The sequence below is a fragment of the Sipha flava genome, unplaced genomic scaffold (assembly GCF_003268045.1).
Source record: "Sipha flava isolate LNK unplaced genomic scaffold, YSA_version1 250_pilon_pilon, whole genome shotgun sequence".
Classification (NCBI taxonomy): Eukaryota; Metazoa; Arthropoda; class Insecta; order Hemiptera; family Aphididae; genus Sipha; species Sipha flava.
This window is the reverse complement of record NW_020272902.1, coordinates 649,427-673,120: the sequence shown is the minus strand read 5'-3', so window position 1 is coordinate 673,120 and position 23,694 is coordinate 649,427. Positions and strand designations below refer to the sequence as shown.

The 23,694-nt window shown below is 28.8% G+C and overlaps 1 protein-coding gene across 1 annotated transcript; it reads left to right on the top strand.

Annotated features, from left to right (window-relative positions):
- Positions 1–7,512: 7,512 nt before the first annotated feature.
- LOC112684518 (52 kDa repressor of the inhibitor of the protein kinase-like) lies at positions 7,513–7,958 on the top strand (the record flags this gene model as incomplete). Its single annotated transcript, XM_025556072.1, has 2 exons — positions 7,513–7,762; positions 7,843–7,958. Coding segments are annotated over 2 exons (366 nt in total), but the record flags the coding sequence as incomplete, so codon positions are not given.
- Between the last annotated feature and the right edge of the window lie 15,736 nt (positions 7,959–23,694).

Sequence of the window (23,694 nt, the reverse complement as noted above, 5' to 3'; positions counted from 1 at the left end):
TTTTCAATTATTTCTGATTTGTACTTTTTTAATTCATTACTGCTGAACATACACTAGCTGCTGTTTTATCATAATAGGTTTTGCACGAAAATGTAGAAATTTTTCTTTTATTTTGTCTATAACGAAACATAATTAATTTTTTTATAGTTATATATATTCTAGAATGAATTAAATTTAATTTGAACAACATCAGTTAAAATACGGGCCTCTCACCCTTAGGCTGAAATTTTAGAGCCCCATTTATAATATTTATTTTAGGGGATGTTTGGGCATAGCCGGTGCTCCACATGTTTACATCTATGACTTAACCGTTTGATTTAATGCATGTTTTGATTTTCCACTCTAGGTGTGACACTAAAAACAATTAATGGTTATAAATAGTATAGTATACATTTTTCTTTTTTTTTTTTTTGAATAACAGATAAAATATTAGGTTGAAAGGTGTTCATGACGGTTTAACATCCCTGCAGTTTATATTTCCTACCTGAATGAATGCAGGAAATATTACGGATTGGCATTCCCTCTACCTATTCAGACTGACCTCACCTAACCTGCAATGACCATGTTGTTCATATGGATTATAGAATGATTATCGCCCAAAACAATTATCCCCTCCTCCTGGAGCTTTTAAAATACTCAAATTATGAGCAAAATCAAAATTATAAAATTACCGTTACAAAATGTCATACTTACCTGTAATTTATTGATATAAACAAAATAACATAATTTTATCTAAATTACCATATTTTTATTGAAACTTAATACAAACTAAAATAAAATATATCTTTATTTATACATGTAATTTGAGTATTATTGATATTAAATAATTTTAAATAAAGCTTTTAGTTAAATTAATTTTAATTTCAAATTTTTCATTATTCTCCGTAAATCTATAATTTAAGGATAAAATTAATGAATCTAAGTATGATATATATTTCTTGATTTCTATAATAATTTGATGGAAAATTATTGTTTCTTAATGTTTGTTTTGATGTTAATCTTAAATAAATATAATTCTATATCATTCAAATACTTGTTTACATCAACTATAATACTTAAAAATACATCTTCATTATTAGCACTACCATTATTAATACTTTCAATTCACCTTTTAAGTTGTCTACTTGCATTAAATATGTGATATATTAAACGTGACTATAATATACAGTATATACTATTTGTATATTTTTACAAGTGATAAAAGTATGAAACAATTAATATTTAATATCAACTAAAATAGCGAGGAGCCATGGCACCCATGATACCCCATAGTGGATGCCTTTTCATACGTATTAGTGTTTTAAATAGTATATACTGTATGATTATTACATGCATATATATTATTTTTTAATTAACTTTATAGGCTAGACATGATTCCCGATTTCTATTCATCAGGTGAACCCAGTATTTTCTGTGTTTTTGTTCAACTTCTTGTAGTTCACCAAAGGCATCATCGGCTATGCATGAAATCTCTACTAACTTGGTGTAATTAAATTTTATTTCGACGACCGTTCGCGTAAAGGACATGCGGTCGGTCACCACTACTGTGCTTTTTCACTGAAGTAACGCGGTTGGCAATTGTGGAGCCCGACGCCGTGCCTTCATTGCGTTACCAATAGCAACGACAAGCCTGCGTTCGCGATCGATGCCTGACTGTCGCTCGAATCGTATGTACTTTTACCGTCGTCGCCCACGTTAATCTTGACCACGGCTACAGATAGTATGGTTACGGAACGGACCTATGCTGAACATAATGAAGGCGAGCCAGAATGTTATAGAAAAGTTACGTGACTAATATAAGCAGAATAAAGTGCAACCTACAGAGATCAAATAAAATATAGATTATAGCTGCGGTTAGGCTATTATAACATACGATAATAAATATGCCCCCATTACCACGCAAATATAAATTTGTGAATATAAAAACGATAGGTTATCTATCTCGCCCTAATCATCATGTTAATACTTAATTATAAAATCATTTGAGCCAGGCGCGTGAACAAGAGAGGGTTTTAGGGGTTCAAACCCCTCTCGACATGCAGGAATATTATTAAATATGTTTTTACGTATACCCTATTCACCGCCGGACTACGTTTATGCGCGGATTACCTTTGTATGTATGCGCGTGGTGCCGGAATAACAAAGAACATGATTTAGACCCTTCGAAGGCGTGTACGACTGCGCGTGAAATTAAATGCGACGTTGCCAAAGTTATTTAATAATAACTTTTAATATATAAAATTTTATATATAATAATACATTTTTAAATTATAATCTCGCCTATTGATCTTTCAAACTGAATCTGCAGGGTGGTTATGCTCACTAGCGTTTTCTAAAATGGAATCATCAGTTGTCATTAATACATTAATACAGTAGACGTACACTGTTTTTTACAGCACCTCCATCTGACATATCTATCAGCCCACTGTCTGATGTATCGACATTTACACGACCGAAACGCGAACACAAATGACAGTAAATAGATAGATACATCGTGCATACAATATAAAACTATGCATTCCACTACCTGCATAGGTATATTATATATATTAAGATAGTATAGTATATTCGTACCACGGATATATCAATCAATATATTATCATTTTATATTAATACATAAATCAATATATTATTTTGATTTATATGTTTTAATATATATCTGTGATTTGTACCTATTCGGGGATTTACAATAAAGATAATAATTCCAGATAAAAGTGATGGGATTTAAATGATAAAAGTTTTTTCTGGTATCGGCGATATTAAATAATTATTAGTAATATTAATAAGTAATAATCGCCACAAACCGTTTTACCGAGCAAATATATGTTTGGCAACGTTGTGTAGACGTAAAAATAATGTTGATGCGCGGAATCGTACCGCAGCTCTATCCACTATGAGCCCTCGGCGGTGAACGGTTTTCGTCGATGGCGCGCAGGTCAGCCTCCCGCCAAACATACTACCCGTTGATTCAACACGTCGTGTTCTCTGTATGGACGCTCCGGGAGCGTGCAGGATGTCACCGCGTCACTGCGCGTGCGAAATTATTATATGTAACCAGGGCTCATAACTTGTAGCTCTAAAAAAAGTAGTTATAAGCGCTATATTTTGATCTTAAAAATATTCATTAAATCTTTTAAATAAATATTCACTAAAAATACAAAATAATGCGAAAAAAAATATATCATGTAAAGAAAAAACAATTTTCATTTACTATTAAAAAAACATATCATTAATATATTATTTAAACCAAAAGAAGAAGAATTAGTTAATTAACTTGAATTAATTACAAATATGAAAATTAATGCTATTTTAATTACTTGTTATTTTCAAGAAAATATGTTTTAAATGCTACGGAATTGAAAAATACTTAAAAAAGCAAAATATCAAATATGCAAGAATAAGTCTATAAAATAGAAATAAAGCAAAATAGCACTTATATTTTGAAATATGTAAAAATATGCAACGTAAAATTTTGTTTTTAGCTTCTCATTTATCTAAAACAAATGTGTAGCTCACATAAGTATTTCTATGACCTTTCAAAAAAATTTGTAAATGTTATAAGTTATAAGCCCTGTTGTATGTGTTAAAAACCTTTATCGCATCGCGCTGTACATTTTAGATGATGTTTACTCATTAGTTGCTGATTATAAAATAAGGTGACGCTCCTGTAGACAAAAGCGCTCGAAGCGAAACTACGGAACAAATTCACGCCCTGTAGATGGCCGCCAAGTACTGATCATATAGGGTATCGTAAAAGTGGTATATAGATTATATAATTATGAAAATGGACAACCTAAAACCCTTTCCAAAATATTTTTTTGTATACGTGCCTGATTTGAGTTAAGTTTTGAGAAGTGTGCAGTTTCTCAAACGGTATTCGAAAAAACAAAGATTGATTTACTATAAAATCTTCAAAATAACGTGAAACTGTAAAAAACATAAAAGCGAAATACTCACAAAAATGTTTATTATGTATTTAAGAATGAGAATACGTCAACATAGTTATTTGAAATGTGTTGAAGTAATACAACTGAACAACGCGAAAAAAAAATTTTCCAAATTGATTACTTCTTAATAGAAAATTAAGTCCCTGCTAATATCTAATATTATTGATTATAAATACTATTATTTGCTACAATGCTAATACGTTTATAATCGATATCAAGTGTATCTAGTTAATAAATGTATCACCTAGAGAGCGTTGTACGATGCCGTGAAAATCAATATACCCTTTGAGCTTCACACTTTTACAGTCGTTATGCAACCATATTATTTATAGCCGTGTTCTTGACAATCTTTTCTTCCTGCGTACATCGAATCTCGACCACTTGTTACAACATCTGAGCGCAAGTTCGATTTTCGTTCTTGTTCTTTTTTTTTTTTGTTTTATAGCGCCTTCGCGTAGACATCTATTATATCATGTACATTTTTGTTCATACTTATTTTTGTTAATAAAGTTGTGTCATATCAGAGGTGTAATTTTGGGGGGGAGGGGGGAAGACTATGGCAAAAACGTTTGTCGGGTCAGCTAGTGTAGTATAATAATAAATATAATACTACAATTTTTTTTTTTTTTTTCATAATTTTTGACTGAGTATTTGTATTTTCGACTCGTGCTACTCGTGGGACTGGTTGTTAGACAAATATCGATGGGTATACGGTTATTCTTAGTTATTTATATTTTAAAGTTTGACTTTTTTTAATTATTCAACCACAAAACAACAAAAATTTCTAAGGACGTTTATAAATAAAATTATATCAATATTATTCAAAATACTTTATACGTGGGTAATATATTATTTATGTAACGATTGAATTACTAGGTTAACGTCCGTTGCTATTTTATTTTGTATTTTGTCTTTGATTTCGATTTGAAAATTACGATGAACCAGTAGTGGTGATTCATATTTCAGTAATTTATAATTGTTGTGTATATTATGTAAATAGTTAGTTTATGTTAAACAGTCATTAATTCATTAATTAATTAATAATTAACATTAGTGGTATTGTTAATAGTATATTAATAAATAAATAATAAGTATATTATTATTTTGTTATAGTGGTATTATAACAGAATATCGTATCACAATTATTAATATTTCAATTGAACATTCGAATGATTATTTCGAGACATCTCTCGATTATAAAAATGTCTCGAATATTAATATTTCGATTATGGCTATGATGCCTAGATGGGTACTATAGAGCAGTGGTTTTCAACCTTTTTAACAATGTGGCACACTTCATCTCCAACAAAATGTTCGCGGCACACCAATGTATATATTATGTGAATAGGGTGACCATAAAAATAAAATAAAAATACGGGGCACTTAAGTTACTTAACTAAATATATTAATTTAAAAAAAACAAATTAAATGTATGCTGTATAATATTTTTTTAAATACAAATAAAATATTAATAAGTATAATATGTACACAAAAATCCAAAAAAAAATTATTTTAATGACGAATATAATAAAATTTTGTACGTTATCGTTATACCATTAGTATTTATAATCATTGGTTTAACAGATCATTTTTCATGAATTCGATCGGAAAACACAGTCGTTAAAATAAAAATAGATTTTATTTCATAAAGATAAATTATATCTTAAAACCATTTCATAGAACTTCCAAGGAGGCCACGTCAAAGTATTTTTTCATATAAAACTATATATTGCGACGGGTCTCAGAACCCTATGCGGCCTAGAAATATACTTTAATTATAGGGTCTGAAGACCCTACAAAGCCTGACAGTAAAATATGACAATTTTACCGTGGCAGTCAACCTGTTAACGTTGTCGATAATGATGTGACATTATTAGTTCTCTATTTTCTAACCGCAACAATTATAATAATTTATTGTTAAGACAAGAATCTAAAAATAATGCTGATAAGTATAGATTTAAAATATGTTCTATTTAATATTGTGATACTAACATACCATAGAATAAAAAAAAAAATAGAAAAATTATAAATTAACAATAAAGAGAAAAACGGGATTAATACGGGACCAACTTAAAAATAAGGGACAAAATAGGTCCCATATAACTATTGTCGGGACAACGGGATACAAAATGGAAAAATGGGTCAACCCCGTATAAAACGGGACGTATGGTCACCCTATATGTGAACCATATTTTATATATATATATACATATATATGTATACTATTTACAGTATACTCTATTAGAGGATTATTTATTGTGAAATATATTAATACAATCGATCGATCGAGACGGCTGCAACGGGCATACTTACAATAAATAATATTAAATGTATCTACGATTAATTCGATCAGTTTTCATCTCGTATATCAATAATAAGCTGGTAAATACATACTTATAAAACAATTTATAGATTTATCGCAGCAAATTTAAAGGGCGCTCGTGGCACACCGGTTGGGAACCACTGCTATAGAGCCACAGTGTGTTGTTTTTTGTTACCGATATTAGCGACGAATCGATTGATTAAAATAAATTGCGCATGCGCGATATAATTCTTCGTATAATTATGGGAACGGATTGGCGCGCACACGCCGGCCGGATGGACGCCGACCAATCAAGATGCAATATGCAAAATGCACTGTTCATTCATCTGATAAAAATGCGAGGAAAAACTTTGCACGTGAGTACATCACTAAGAGACCCGTCGCTTATGTTGGCAACAAATTTATTCCATTGATTAAATGGAAATAGCTCCATCCACAAAATATGATCTAAGGCACAGATTATATTAAATTTTAAAACAATCAGTGCTAATATCAACTAATAATGTATAGCGCTTTGTAGTGGATAACAGTCGTTTTGATAGGTCCGTTATTTTAACATGCGGATGTCAGCGTAACTCACCTCCGTCCGAGGACCGTACGGGAAGCCAAATTACCATTCCTCCCCAATCGGCACCGTACGGTTGGCAATGCTGGATTCACAACATATTTGTGGATTAACCAAGGTAGTGTGAACGGTAGTTAACGGTTGAAATATATCGCGGTTCAACGGTAACACCTCAAAAAAACCACTCAACACAAAGCCACACGATAACAACAAAAAACCATTTGACAAAACACCATCGGCATAATCCGACAAAATTCTAGCCAACAAAAAATACCTTAGAGTACTACCAATTTAACGTCCATATTGATACGAAGAAGCGATACGATAATCTAATTTTACTTAAATCGATAAAAAGCCACCAAAAATAATTAAATATTTTCAAAATTAATTATGATTTTGGCACCATTTTAGAATTTCAAAATATATTGCATGAGTTCATCAGCTACCTACTATTACTTTGAAAACCCATTGAGAAAAATATTAGTCCTAAATATTTTTATTTACAGTAAGTTAATTCTGGACAGATGAATAGTGTGATATTTGTTTATTTGCTTGAAAATGTAACGGGTTTGGATCCAATTACGAGTACATGCGTCATGTCGTCATGTACAAGGGCAATCTCACGGGGGGGGGATATGGGGGATGGATCCCCCCCATGACCTTTTTTTTAACTTGTAAAATTTTATCTGGACTCAGACATTCAGATAGTAATTGCTGAATTGAGAATATGGCAGTCAAAACTGAAAGCAGATAATAAAAATCCTAAGGCAGCCATAGATGCTTTACGTTTATGTAGACAATCAATTTTCCCAAATATCCATCAACTGTTAAAAATATTATGTACTATACCAGTATCTACATCCACTCCCGAGAGATCATTTTCATGTATGAAACGATTAAAAACATATTTAAGAAACTCAATGACTGAAATAAGAAAAACATATTTTATTAATATTATAACTAGTTTATACTTTATATCATATTTTTCATAATTTGATGTCATTCTTAGAATCGTCTTAACGGCTTAACATTGTTGGCCGTCCATAGAGAAATCCCAATTGATGCTAAAGAAGTTCTTGATGTGATGTCTCAAAAATCAAGAAAACTTGACATCATTTTGTAAATTTAAAATTAATAAAAAATAATATAATTAATATTAATTAAAAATAAAATATTGTCTAAATTAATGTATGTTGATTTTATTTAAAAATAAGGGGGTGTGGGGGCTTGGCCCCCACGGCTCACCTTTGAATAAATATTCATATCCCCCCCAATAAAAATTCCTGAGAACGCCTCTGGTCATGTATATATACTTAGTTATAAAAATATTTGTGATTATATATACTAACATTTGATATGTTTCTGATTGAATTTCTCTAACACATCAATAAAATTATAGATGTTAGGATGACTAGAGTAGAACGATAAATTTAGGTGTGAATGAAAACGTTCACAGCCGTTAGTGGTACGGTTACAGCTAGCAGAGAACTGTGCCCAAATATTTGGGGGAAACATAGCATCCGGGGATATATAGTTTTCGAAAACATAGTCGGTAAATTGTACAACCCGATCATCTTTAGCGGGCAGTATTGCTAAAAAAGTCATCCGTGAAACAATCAATGACGTTGTCAGAATCCAAAAATGGCAAACCAAAAAAAAATTTTAAAAAATAACTTTCATCTGTATTTGTATTATACATTTTCGTGAGTCGTAAACTTTGAATTTTCCTCCACCAACTTTGACCTAGGTGTAATCGACATCCTCTTATTTTAGCCTTAGGGAAGACTTCCGCTACAGCACTGTGGATAGCTTGTTCAAAATCTATAACAACTTCAGTAGGAGAGCACGTTAGATCAATGGACATGGAATGGCAAATTAAATGTTGAAATGCACACTTGTACGTGGTATTACACTTGTCGGGTAGTAAAAAAAAACACTAGTGGTAAATATACATCATTTTTTAGGCCATGGATGGTAAAAAGTTGATAAAAGTGTTTAGGACAGCTTTTGAATGTTCCATCTACGTAAAATTTATTTATATCGCACAGCACTTTTATGTTTTGCGTAGTAGAAAAACCAATTATAAAATTTTCTTTGTTGTTGATAAACAAAAATGGCTCATCTATATTAGTTTTGATATTCATAGACTCTAAAGCAGCATGTAATTCTTTAATGCATTTTGGCAGAGGGGGGTGTACAAATGAACGGGCACGATGAACATTGTGTCGAATTAATGATAAATCATTCGTTGTCAAATTCGATATATCGCCTTTCTTCAATTCTGAACGAAATAATTTTGAAGGTTTGCAAGAAATGTCTTCTATGGCTTTTCTTTTCAGAGAATTACTTAATATTTGCCTATTCATGACTTTTTTCGTCGTTTTTATTGTGGTTATGATTAGTATTACTGTCAACTATTTTATTTAAAGGAGATAATTTAAAAAACACTTACAACTTTTGACACTGCAAGGCCACCGCTGTACATCGTCTTTTAGTGTTTTGTGGAAACGAAATTTGTAGCCTTCGTTAGAGAATAATTGGTTTTGATTTTTCACTATTTACAAACTCCATAACCCACTTATAATAAACTGTATAACACACTCAAACAGAATTTTTAGCTTTCGTAGATATATATGCTATGTGTTGAACAGACTAACACTGTAATATTTTTCGTTTGAACTATTGACGTTATGGTATCTACTTTAGATAAGATACTGCCGATACTGCCGGCACAAAATTGAAAATAAATAAATTTCCCGGGCCGCAATTAACTTAGTGATAAAATATGACCGGGCTGCAATTCACCGGTCTTCAACACGTAAATGACATGTCGGGCCTAAACTCATCTATAGCCTGTTATAGATAGAGAGTAATAATTAATTACTAAGAAAAACACATAATATTAAGTAAGTAACAAAGTAAAGAAACAAAATAAATAGAATTTACAAAAAAAAAAATAAATATTAACAATAAAAAAATTGTTAGCTGGACATATAAATTTAAATATTAAATATAACTTACATGTGAAAAATTGTAGATATAAAATATAATGTTGAAAATTAAATATAACAAAAACCAATGAAGGGTTTAGACTAATTGCTAAAACGACCAATGCATACGCGCAATTAGAGTAAAAAATTTGGGGGCTTCAGCCCCTTTCATTTATTTTTCAATCACTGCCTCTCAGGAATATTTTTTCCTCCCTTAACCCTCTATAATAAATGTGCTTATTGGAAGGCAAGTAAAACTTAAAAATAAAAATAAATTTCATTTTTTTTCAGTAGTAATCATATATTTTTTTTTTATCTATCAATATAATAATATAAAGTTCTGCATGGATTTTGGAGGTGCTTTGAATATTTTTGAGGGGGCTTAGCCTCTCTATCCTCCTCTAATTGCGCCTATGAACCAATGATAAAAATGTTTTTTAACATTACTTTTAGAACAGTGAATATTTTTTTTTATATTGACATGGCATAGAGTTAAAAAACACTAGCCCTAAATAATTAACAAAAGATTGACAAAATGATTTATATGAATATTTAACAGGTATACTATACAATATATTTTTTCTTTTACCTTCCAACAGTTTGTAATCTTTATCTTGAATAAACCTTTTAAAAGTGAACAAAATAACAATTTTTTTTACAGAGTAATCTAGTTGGTGAAATACCCAGTTTCCTATAATTTTGATTCGTAGAACCTGGCAGTGAGTACTTTTTTAAACAGATTTATAATACGTTATTCTGGTTTACTTGTAATTTATTTAAAATTATTTCACCTAAACCCCCCCCCCCCCTATACTTACATTCCATACTGGAGTATTGATTGGTGTAGAGCAAAATAAATAACACGCATTGTTTGTTTGGGCACTAATCCCTTTAACTTATAGAATTTATAAGTTATTGATCGTAACTTCCCAACTTGGTTTTGAATGTGAATATTTCATTGTAAATTTTTATCAAATATGATAACTAAATATCGGGTACCTACTAGTTTGTTCTTTGATAACAATACATTTATTTACGTTACCACAGCTATTACCATCGACACATCTATGAATTATTATAGGGTTAAGACTTGGAGAGCTTTTATGAATTGAGTAAGTCATAAACATAGTGTTTTCTTCATTGAGATTTAAATTTCTGTCACATATACATTGATAAACTTTGTTTAACCCAACAATTGCTATTTTCTGAATCCCTTCCCACGACTTATCAATAAAAAGTAGGCAAGTGTCGTCTGCATATGAAACAAATAATCCATCTAAATTTAATTCACTAAGTTAATACGCAGTCGATTAGACCAACACCATCATTATCATTTTGTTGTTATCAAAAATAAAATTGTTATCATAAATATAATTTTATCATCAATTATAAATTTATAATAAATTAATTACATTATTTTATTTGTTACAATGTAATATTAAGATATAAATTCAAAATTGTATTATTAAATATTGTAAGCAGTCAAGTTGTTCTCAATATTTATTGTTTTCCCTGTATTTATTTATTTATAATTTAGACGTGCTTAATTTTTTAATAAAAGAATAGGTATGTATAGGAACATTGATGCGGCCTGCAATTAGAATTAATAGTTGAGTAACAGTAGTACTATAAAGAATTTAAAAATATAATTTAGGTGCCTAAACAATACATTACAATTCATTTACTAATTAAAAGTTTATCTTACTTAAATAATCAAATAATAGGCAATTAGATCTCCATTTAAGTAAATGTATTATGTAGTAGGTAGTTAACTCTTTAATTAAAACACTTTTTAAACACTTCTAATGCTATTAGAACTATTTTTGATTATCCGAGCTGATTTAATAATTATTATGTAGTCAGTGTAGCTGCGTACCAAAAAAACAAAGAATAATATATATATTATTTATAACTATATTAGTGAAGATAACTTGATAAGAATGGGTTATTTCACTTTATTATTATTTATACCAATATAACATACATACATATTTTATGAAACTCTTAGTTTTTTGATTAAATAATTTATTTTTAATTTTATTTTTTAATTATCTTTGGTGCTGTTTTTTTAAATTATTATTTCTATTAAAATGGAAGATACTAGGTATTTCAACATTCTGGAACATATCCTAGTCACTTCAAATATAATGAATAATATTTTTCTTCAAGGAGAAACTAATGATTTAAATTTATTTACTACACGTTTATTAAAATAAGTATGAATGTTTAGATAGTTATTTATTGAATTTTAAAAAATGAATAAATTTAAAAGTAACAAGTGACAAATCTTTAAATAGTACTATACATAGAAACCATAATTGAACAATTTTTACCAGAATCATTAAGAAAATATCATTTAAAAATTTAAAACTTACAGGAGAGTATAAAAAAAATGTCTAATGCTATACCTAAATTTTTACATGGAAGACCTGAACCGTTTTTCAAGCATATTTATAATAGATTTTCTACTGCTCAAAATATATATTCTGAAAACAAAATAATAGAGTTAGAATTGGAACATATATTTCATGTAAAGAGTGAAGATGGTATATCTTAATATTACATTGTAACAAATAAAATAATGTAATTCATTTATTATAAATTTATAATTGATGATAATAATTTTATTTTTGATAACAACAAAATGATAACGGTGTTGGTCTAATCAGGAGCATCTAAACACAGGAATGCACCTTAAGCATTCTACGCATGCTCGTAATTTATTCACCACTATCATTATGTTAGGCTCATAGACCTATAAACTATTAGCTTATAGGTTTATGGTTAGGCTGTATATAGAGTTACTCTATGGGCTGTTATCAATATGTCATATCAATCACTATAATACAATAATAATATTATAATAATATGAGTTATGAATCAAACCATTGGCGCGCCGAGTTAAAAAATTTTTTTGATGCCAATTGCAAAGTCTAGTTTACCACCCACCCACCCATATTTAAATTCATCTCATTCAGAACTCATATATCAATATTCCTCTACCTAAATACATACGATAATTATGTGATTTACATTTTATTATCCAACAACCACCCAACCCTTTTTAACTTGATGCCTGGACTTCATTTTGACCTATATTCGGCACTGAATCAAACCATTCAAAATTTAACTACATACTTCCCATGTAAATAATATATTGTCATTTTATTTTAATTGTTAAATAATAATGTTCAGTTTCGTTATAGTTTTTTTTTTTTTGTAGTAGTAGTATTTATTGAGATGTTTAGTTTCAATTCTAGTGTCATGTATTATGTATACATTATATTTTTTCATAAGTATTTTATTGTTACTACGTATTTACAATAATAAACATAAACAATTAATAGAATTAATATGAACCACGTGCGAATCGTAAAATATCGAATAGGAAAAAGTTGCGAAACAGCATTAGCAACCAAATGTATCCAGCCAACCAGTATATACGCTCCGCTTATATTTGTTACTATCATTTACTTTGTCTATGTTGATGTTAAATTAAAAAGTGTTAAATAAAATATCAGTAATATCGTAATAAGTATTCTTGATAAAGTTATTAATCTAATTCTAAAATGCTTACATCCTAATATTGTGTAACCGTGTTGAACTCACAACTCGGCACACTATATTAGTTGGTTTTGATAATTCATACTTGTACTTACTATTAAGATAATGTCATTTATATAGGTATTAAATAATATTGAATTTTTATGTTTAAGATGTTTGTGAATTGTATTGTTAGTACTCAATAAAACATTTAGTAAATAGCCTTTGTGTAGTAAATTTGGTAAAGTCTGGTTTATGAAATGTTCAAATAGGTAATTGAGTAAATGTAGATATAAATAAATATTATTAAAAGCTATCTCAACATATTAGATAGTTATTGCTGTTTTGATTTTTTTTTTAATGTATCTGGTATGTATAATGATTTATTTACTGAAATGGTCGAATCACAAAAAAAAAATGTAAAATACCTTCGTATGTAGTATGTTCAAATTTTGAATAATTTGATTCAAAACTTATATTATTATAATAATATTATTATCGTAATATAGTGATTTGATATAATTGATAACAGCCTAACATTATGATAGTGGTGAATAAATTCTGCGCATGCATATAATGCATAAGGTGCATTCCTGTGCTTAGACGCTGGGGCTAGACAGTTCTCTCGATTTTGATAACAACGAGTTATCACCAAAATCGAATTTCGGGAGATCGGTTGTGCCAGCCTTAGAAAAATAAATTTCCCGTATCATAATAATAATTAAAAAGAGTTTTTTTTCATCTAGCCGAAATAACCAATGTAAAATGACAAAAATCCTTATATTGAAAATAAAATACAAAAATATAAAATATAAAAACCTAACTATCGCTTATCAATTATAACTACAGATTATCAATATTAACTTTGCGTGAATTTTTAAAACATGTTTAAATAATAAATTATTTAAAGGAATATTTACATGCATAACATAATACATTAACATAATAATTGTTTAAGTTATATACATCAGGTCATCAAATCATTAATATTAGCAGTAGCATAATTATGAGGGAGTGCATAGGTAACATAACGCAATTTGTTTCTAAATCAAAAAATGAGTTTTAAGACTTAAAAAAAAACAAACAATTCGGTAAACATATAAACATATAAACACTTAAATATAATACAGTATTTTTTACATTTATTAATTTTACCATTCGAATTTTTGTCAATTCGATTGAAGAACATTTTCTATCGATGGATCAATTAAATAAATTTCAATATATAAAATATGATTACTATACGATGCAACTAATTAACAAAATTGAGTTGAATAATAAATGTTGAACCTCCTTAAGGAGTTATTCTTTATTTTAAGTTTTAACCTAATGTGAGCCTTGTCTTAATAGGATTTGAGGAACTTCTATTAGTAAATTGTACTCAAATTGAACTATATACTATAGGTTATTGTTATATGATAACTTTTTGAACTTTTTCAAGTTAGACTGCATGGGCATAACATATACCTAAACAACGTCTTGCTGCCCTCGTCGGCCTGACCAATTCAATATGCTAACTGGTCAGTGAACACTGTTAAAAAACAAGAACTTACTTCATTGGTCAAAATATATTAGGTAAACTCTTTACAATAGGATTTGTTTAACAGGTTAGCGAATTCAGGGAGATAGCTAGGAATTTCCAAGGGAGGTGTTATGAAAAATAATAAATAAAAATAAAATAAAATTTGAAATTTTTATTGATAGCTTATATCACCCATTTGCAATAGAACGTATAATTCAAAAGATGTCTACTTTTTATGAGATATTAATATATATATATATATATATATATATATAATATAATGTTTTATTAGCTTATTTTCGTAGTATGCCGCTATACACATATACTCATATTATCTATCTATTCGTGGCTTGACCGAGGACTTTCACTCACAACAGGCTTATAACTTATAATTATAATCTTATATAGATTTAATTAAATTTTAAAACGTAAATGATAATCTAATTTTTAATTTTGTTATTGATGACTTTATTTATGATAAAATGTCGATTACGTCGGCAATAGTATTAAGTAAAATACGGACTATTATTGGAAAACTGGTTCTGCCGCCGCGCCGATGCATTGGTGATTAGCAACACGAGATTAATATGGCCCGGCATGGCATATTGAAAGAGGGTATAGAGCGGGGTAATTACACACACTAGTGATCATTTACTTCACACGCACTCTCATGGCGTTCACGCACGCGTGTGACAAATTGCCTATATTCAACTCCTTAAAAACTACACGGACCGAATCCCCTTAATTGAAAAATAAACCATGAATATAATTATGAAAAAATATACCATATTTGTCTACAATAATATTTATATTTTGAAAACTGATTTATAATGTTTAATTATTACATTTATCTTAATCGATGACTTGTAATACTTATTTCACGTATTGCATCTTCTATTGACACTAATATATCACGATATATATTTATAACTGCCAAACATATAGACGATTTTTACCATTAGTAGGTACTTCGTAAATATGATTTCAAACATCGAAGTGTTGAATAGGATATCAAAACGAAAACGAAGTCGCTGGATGCAGATGTAACCGGCAAAGTAACTAATATAATTAAAAATAATAGTTGTAATTATGTAAATAGTTGGGAATACCTATCTTCATAGCAATTATTTAATGCTTCTATTGTGTTGAATATTTCCTTTTTTATTTGTTGATGCCGTATTATGAATTCACTCATTGGAGTTATTTCATCTACACCAATATTAATTAACGTCTATTGAATAAAAAATAAAAAGTTCTAATTTTGTTGCAATATTATTAGATGAAACTTCAGACATAACAAATCTGTCTCAATTATCAACGACTTTAAGGTATGTCCAGCATGAAACCGGAGAAGCACATGAACGTTTTATCTCATTTGTCGACGTTAGTGCTGATAGATCAGCAGACGGTTTATTGAAACACGTAGTTGATATAGTTAAAAGGTATGAATTAAAACATAAATTAGTAGCTCAAACTTATGACGGAGCGGCCGTTATGAGTGGTCATGTTGGAGGACTACAAGTTAAAGTAAAGGAGCAAGGAGCTCTACCCAAAAGCATTATTTGTCCATTGTTTTAGTCATTCATTAAATCTTGTACTTTCACAATCAGCATCAAATATAAAAGACTGTAAGATTTTTTTTCAAACACTAACTGGTATGGGATCATTTTTTACTAAATTTTCTAAACGTACACATGCTTTATCTAATTTTACAAGAAAAAAAATGCCAAAAAATGCGCCGACTAGATGGAATTTTTCTTCTCGCTTAGTAAATACGGTTCATGAATACAATTCATATTTCATAGAGTTTTTTCAACACGTATTAGATAATTCCAATGATTGGGGTAATGAAGCGATAGTATTATCTCAAGGGTTCATCAATTTTTTAGATAGTCGACAAACATACTTTTTGCTAATAGTATTTAGTATAATATTTAGTTTGACTGATATTTTATATGAAGTGTTACAAACTAAACGTTTAGATATTTTATATTGTGTGAAAAAAAATTGATGAAACTAAATGTCAACTACAAAATTATTTGTTAAATCTATTTGAAAAATTATGGGAAACAGTTTTATTAGATAAAGGCGATTTTGAGCTACAGCGTAAAATTCGTGACCCAAAAACATTTTACAGAGTACTTTTTAATGAAATAATTGATAACATATAGGCAAATTTGCAAGCGCGATTTGGTTCTTTAAATAAATTTGAATTTTTGTCATTAGTTGACCCAAGTAAATATTCAAACTACACGAACGAATTTCCAAACTCTGCTCTAGAAAACTTGCGAGAGTCAATTTTCGGAGAAATATTTGATTTTATTAGATTACGAAACAAATTAATTGTATTATACCATCTGAAGAATTTTTGTATACTAATCCATATGATTTAGTCAAAAAAATTAGGATAAATGATTTAATATCGGCGTTCCAAGAAGTATTTAAAACTCGATCAACTAATTTTAACTATTCCTAGTACAACAGGTTCAGTTGAACGTTTTTTTTCGGCATTAAAACGAATCAAAATCGTATCAAAGATCTACATAAGGGCAAGAAAGACATTATCATTATTATTAAAGTTCATTATCATCAATTTCAATCGAAAAAGAACTCCTGCACAAAGAAAAAATTCATCCAGAATTTGATGATAAAGTTATTAACGAATTTTTAAAACATGAAAGACGAATGGATTTTATCTATAAATAAATTTTAGATTGTAATTTTTATTTTTTATCAATAAAATACCTTTTTTTTTTGTTTTAATTTGAAATTTTCTTTTAGCACTTACCCAAGATAAAATATTACCGCACGCCACTGAATCATGATCCTGTCGTGTCCCACGTACTTAGATAACATTAATACTATGATCACCCTACATTACGAGACATTTAATAAATTAAATGTATTAAATATAAAATAATTGGATTAATTAAAGTATACACATTATTACACAAACTTCACACATACATAGAATTGAACAAGGAAACAAATTAATAATTATTAGGATAACACACAAAATATCACATATCATTCAATAAGGAACAACTGTATTGATTAAACACACCCGTGAGATAAATTAAATAAATTCTATTTAATTGGATCACATAATCATTTTATGGGAAATTGAAATAAAAATAGTTAATCAAAACAATATTGACCACATCCTGGATCTCTGCGTTAGTAATTATGGGCTGGTCGGGAGATGCCCACACACACTCAGAATGAATAAGGAAATATATTTTTATTATCATTTTCATATAACACACACACTTGCATATATCAGATATTAAAGAGACCCAAAAACCAGGGCAAATCAGACGAGTTCTAGTTATGCGACACTGAGCATCTTCACGCTAGTGTATGTCACGGTCTGGACTTAGAATCTCAACAGCTAAATTAAATATCTGGACTTAGAAATATTTTTATAAAGTTTAATTGTCAGGACTTATAATTTTAACAGCTAATTTTCATTTATTGTACTTAGAATAATTTAATAGTTTAATAAACCAACTAATCATAAAGAGTATTAATAATTTCATCATTATACCTATATCCAAGCGTTGACTAGATTACTAGTAGCTGAAATTAATGATCAAACGGTTAGCATGCAACTATCCGTTACATTTCTAAAGACATTTTTTACATTATTCACAATCAATTAACTTTAATCTGATTAATATAATATAACCTAAAGTATAATAAATAAAATTATCTTTGGTGTCTTTCATAATAGGATATAGATCATTAAATAGCAACATTCTATTTAAAACATCTAATTCCTCTTGATTTTGAGAAAAATTATCTTCAAAATTATCATCCTTTTGCTCTATTTAAAATCTACCCCCCCCCCCCCTGTTACATCATCAAAAATGTTGCAATTATCGTTGGACATACTATTTACACAATTTTTTAAAAGTATTTGTTTTATAGCAATTTTGAATTTCACAACATTTGGGTTGTTATTTGATCCTAACCTCTGTCAAATTTTACCAAATAGCTATTCCAAATGGTCCTGAGAAAACTTTTATGTCAATAAATATGAAAAGTTCATTGATGTATATTGTATAGAAGATATTGTTTCAGCAATAACTTTAAACCCATTAATAAATGTTTTTGTATTTGATTTATGTTGAAAATCATCATTAAATTCTAAAGTGTATAAATAGTTAACTAATGGTAGTAGAATACATTTTAATACTATATTATTTATAGAAATTGGAGAGTTAAAGCCTTTTGAAAAATAACTTTTTGAATTAAGAAAATCAAAAATTTTATTTATCACCTGACAATATTGTACTGTAGCATCTACATTGGAGATATTAGGAAAATTAATTTTTTATGAAATTCTAGAACAGCACCAGTTGATGCACTCAAGGTTTGGGCTTCAAATTTGACTTACATCTTATTACTATGTCAATTTTTATGAGACATACTTAATTTATTCCTAAATTTGAAAGTCAGTTTATTTTGTAAATCGTGAAATTAATTTATGTGTTCTTACCGTATATAACCCTTATCAGATTTGAGTGTCTTACAATTTCCTAATGTATTACGAACCAGTTTCAAATTATGACATGCACCAGGTATGAAATAAATTTTACTATCATTTATAGAATGATTAAACCAACATTTAATTTCTTCAAGTTTTTTATGATCAAATTCACAACCTAAAATGTCCATGGTTGCTAAATTACTATAGGCACCATCACAAGTTATACTGCATACTTTTAATCCTACATTATGAGTAAAAGTAAGTGCAGTTTTAACTAATTCGGCTTGGGTTACAACAGTTATTTTATTTAGGAAGAAATAGCAGATGGGTAGCTTCCATTTTTCGTTTAAACTAACAAGTACGAAAACAAGGACTTCAATATCTTATGTTTCTGATCTTTTTGATAACAATTAATATTAGAGTAGTTGAAAGAGAGGAGAACAGTCAAGTGCTCTCTACTCATGGATGATAGGGGGGGCTTTTTCGCAATGTTTGCCTCGGATGGTCATTGTGCACAGAGTCTTCTTACCCAGTGTTTCATTTTGTATTTGTTATTTGACTGTTGAGAACTAAGCAATAAAGTATTGTAAGTTGGGTAATCAATACAGTGTGTTTATTTTGTGTTAGTAACATAAAAACTTCAATATAAATTTCATTGCCAAGTTGCAAAAGCCTAGAAATTTAATTTCTTTAACACTCCACAGAACTTGTTTCTTAATTGACATGGCATCTAATATTAAATTCCAGTGTTTGCCTACTTCATCTAGTGTATTTCTGGAATTCAAAACTTCACGGTGGAACCCTGGTCTACCATTAACTGATAAAGTCCAATTTATAATTGCCTTTTGATGAAGAAGAATCTAAATAGATCTAAAAAAAAAATTACACATTAATTATTTACATATAAAATCATAATAAAAACCAGGGATGGCAAATGTTTTTAATTTTTTCGATTTTGTTATTGTTTATTGATTTTTTCAAAAACATTTTCCATCCCTGATAAAATAAAATCTAGTATAAAAGCTAATGTAAAATTTGATCCATACTGCGCATATTCACAATATTTAGGCGAATAAAAATAAAACATAACAGCAAACTGTTTAATAATTTTGCTATATCTTCTGTTATTTGAATTTTTCAGCATATTGCTTACAATTTTCTAAGAAAGTCCATTAAACTTATTTAATAGTAACATTTCAGAATCTGTCTCTAACAAGTTTTTGTCTTTAACTTCTTTTAATAATTCATTGATGCTATATATATTTTTTTTTGCATTCTGATTTGTTGTTTCATGGTTCTGTTTTTTGGTCTAATTTTTTTATTTTGTTTTTTAAATTATATTTAGAAGGAGGTATGTTGTTCAATTTTCTTCTTGGAGATAAGAAGTAACAGGGTCTTTTACATTTGATGGTGTAGTAAGTAAAGGAACAAATTTTTGAAATTTCATATTATTGTTATATAATCTATGGACATAACCTCGAAGGCTGTAATAATGCAATTAAAAAAGTTCATTACCTTCCAAATTATCAACGTATTGATTACATCTTTTTTTTTCATTTATTTTACTAGTTTTGGATGGGGATAATTCAGTCAATGGTGTAATAATTATTGGACCTGAAATTAAATATATATTAAAAATGTATACATGCCTATATTCTTAATCTTATAAATTTTGGTACTTGTGCGTTATCACGACTACCTACCTCATATTGGTATATGAATCATTCTTATAATTTCGTTGATCCAAGTACACTTGTCACACATAAGGAGAGATAGTGAGACACACAAGAAATAGAAAGACTTTGGGGATCGGCGAAATGGAGAATTACAAACGTCATAGAGGTACAGCGAGACACCATTTAGAATCCTAATTGGCGGAACTTATGAGGAGGAATACTAATCATAATGAAATTTTTACTAAATTTTACTCGTAATTTTTGACGTATAAATTTGACAAATTATATTATCACATATTTTATTTTATTATATTTGACTTGTTATTATCATATTATCAATAAATACATTGGACTTTTAGCTTTGGGTAGTTTTGTATTATTATAAACATATTAAAAATATGTTACGTATAATAATGCGTTCGAAATCAAGGTAGTTACAATGAGTTGGCGATAGGCGTGATAACACACAAGTACCTAAATTTTTAACAGATATAATGTTGAAGATCATATCAAATTAATGTTTTCATACTAATTTTCGTCAATTTGTTCTTCTACTGATTTGTTTGTAGGTTGTTGAACTGATTCATCAGTAGTAAAAATAATTGTTTCAAAATCCAGCTTTCGAGGTATCAATGGTTGTCTATTGGTCAATAAAAGTGATGTCAAGAAAATACTAGGACTGTATTTTAATCGAAATTAGTAATTTCTTCAAGGTTGAGAATAAAAACTGTTTCGATCAAAGTGATCACTACATAGTTTACTGTACTTATTAGGGAAAAATCCTTTTCGAGTAACAGCTTGCATCCATAGCCGATTTCTAGTTTCATTCTTTAATGGAAATCTATACGTTCATTAAATTTATATAATGAATAATAAAAACAATAAGATTGATTTGAAATATTATATATTGTATAAAAGTTTAAATATTTGCTTACGAAAAAAAATGGATATTTGAACCAGGTATCTGTCGATTTAAGCAATGAACGGAGCAAGAAAAAACCATTTTAATAAATATTTATTTTAAAACTACTATTAATGGAACAAATGATATGTTAAAACTTAAAACTGTGAAAACACTGAAAAGTATGATGTACCGTGTATAGAAAACTTCAAAATTATCAATATCTCTCTTATCAATATTGTACTAAAATGTAAACATTGCCGTGTTAGCAAATAGCCACCACTGACACACTTCAATACGTTATAATTTGTCATCCGCTATCTGGTATGTTTATGTGGGACACTCTCAGTTTTAGCTGATAACGAGCTAATGGACCTCAATGTTGTCGCGTTAAATAAAAAATAAATTTTCCTTTTTACTAGAGATGTGATGTATATTCGAATAATCGACTTATTCGAATATTCGATTTCGAATAGGTCCCTCTTAAATAATTCGAACATGGGTGCCCGCAGGAAATTTATCAGGGGGGCATAATGAAATCAAACACAAAAAAAAATACATTAAAAAAAGTTTATTCCTTGTAAACTACAAATTGTGTTAGAATTATATGAAATCCAACACCAAAAAGAACATTAAAAAATATATTCCTTACAACCTAAAAAATTAGTTAAATAAAAACTGAAGCTATGTGTGCGTGGTGCGTCGATCGTCATAAGTGGTTTACACACTAGGCGATTAATATAAATTCACAGAATTGAAACGTATTTAATTTTGCGCGATTAATGTAATACGTATTATTTTGTAGGTACGCCTTATAATACGAGTATATTGTTATTACGATCAACAACACCATACGGCACACACTAAAGTAAAAATATCGATAAAATGTTGATAAATCAAAATAAAAGTTAAAATATTCAACATTCTATTGAATTGCAGGGGGGGGGGAAATTCCCCCTCTTGTCCACCCTCCGGGCGACAATGAATTAGCGGAATTGATTAACTCCAAAGCACTCATGTGTTCGATGTGAGTATGCTGTTCCCGGTAAATGTACGTACTCTCGTGAAAAAATAAATCTTATGTATATAATTATGAGATACATGCTGCTTTCGGAGTGTCCGAATTGGTTCCGAAACGTCCGAATTGGTTCCCGGGTCAAAATATTTTCTTTTTTCTTTCCTATTTTATACAGACTTAGGACTGTATGTATATATAAAATTGATTTTTTTTCACTTTAATTTGTATAATGATATTCTTATAATAATATAATAAACATAATATTAATTCGTCAATTTATTTTTAAGTATTATTCTTATTATTTTTTGTATTATTAAGGTAAAAATTTATAACAAACATTTTTTATAAACTCTAATCGATTTATTTCATTATTGTTATATCTCTCTATTTCTGTTTTGATATACGTTTTTTTATTTTTAGATTTAACATTTTGTTTTTTATCAGTACTTCGTAATTTTACATAAGTTTCAATTTGAATTTCTTTTAATACGTTCATGAATTGGAAAATATTTGGATTTGCGGAATAAAAGCAACTGTTGAACTTGCTGTGAAATGATTCACAACAATTAGTTGTTCGTTCTATACTACTGGTATATTCAGCCCACATTGATGGTGGAAATAAGCTATAATTTTCTAATATGTAATCAAAGAATTCTTCAAGTTTTCCATTAATTTTAAGTTTTAATGACATCAATTCATTAGTAAAGCAATCGTTAA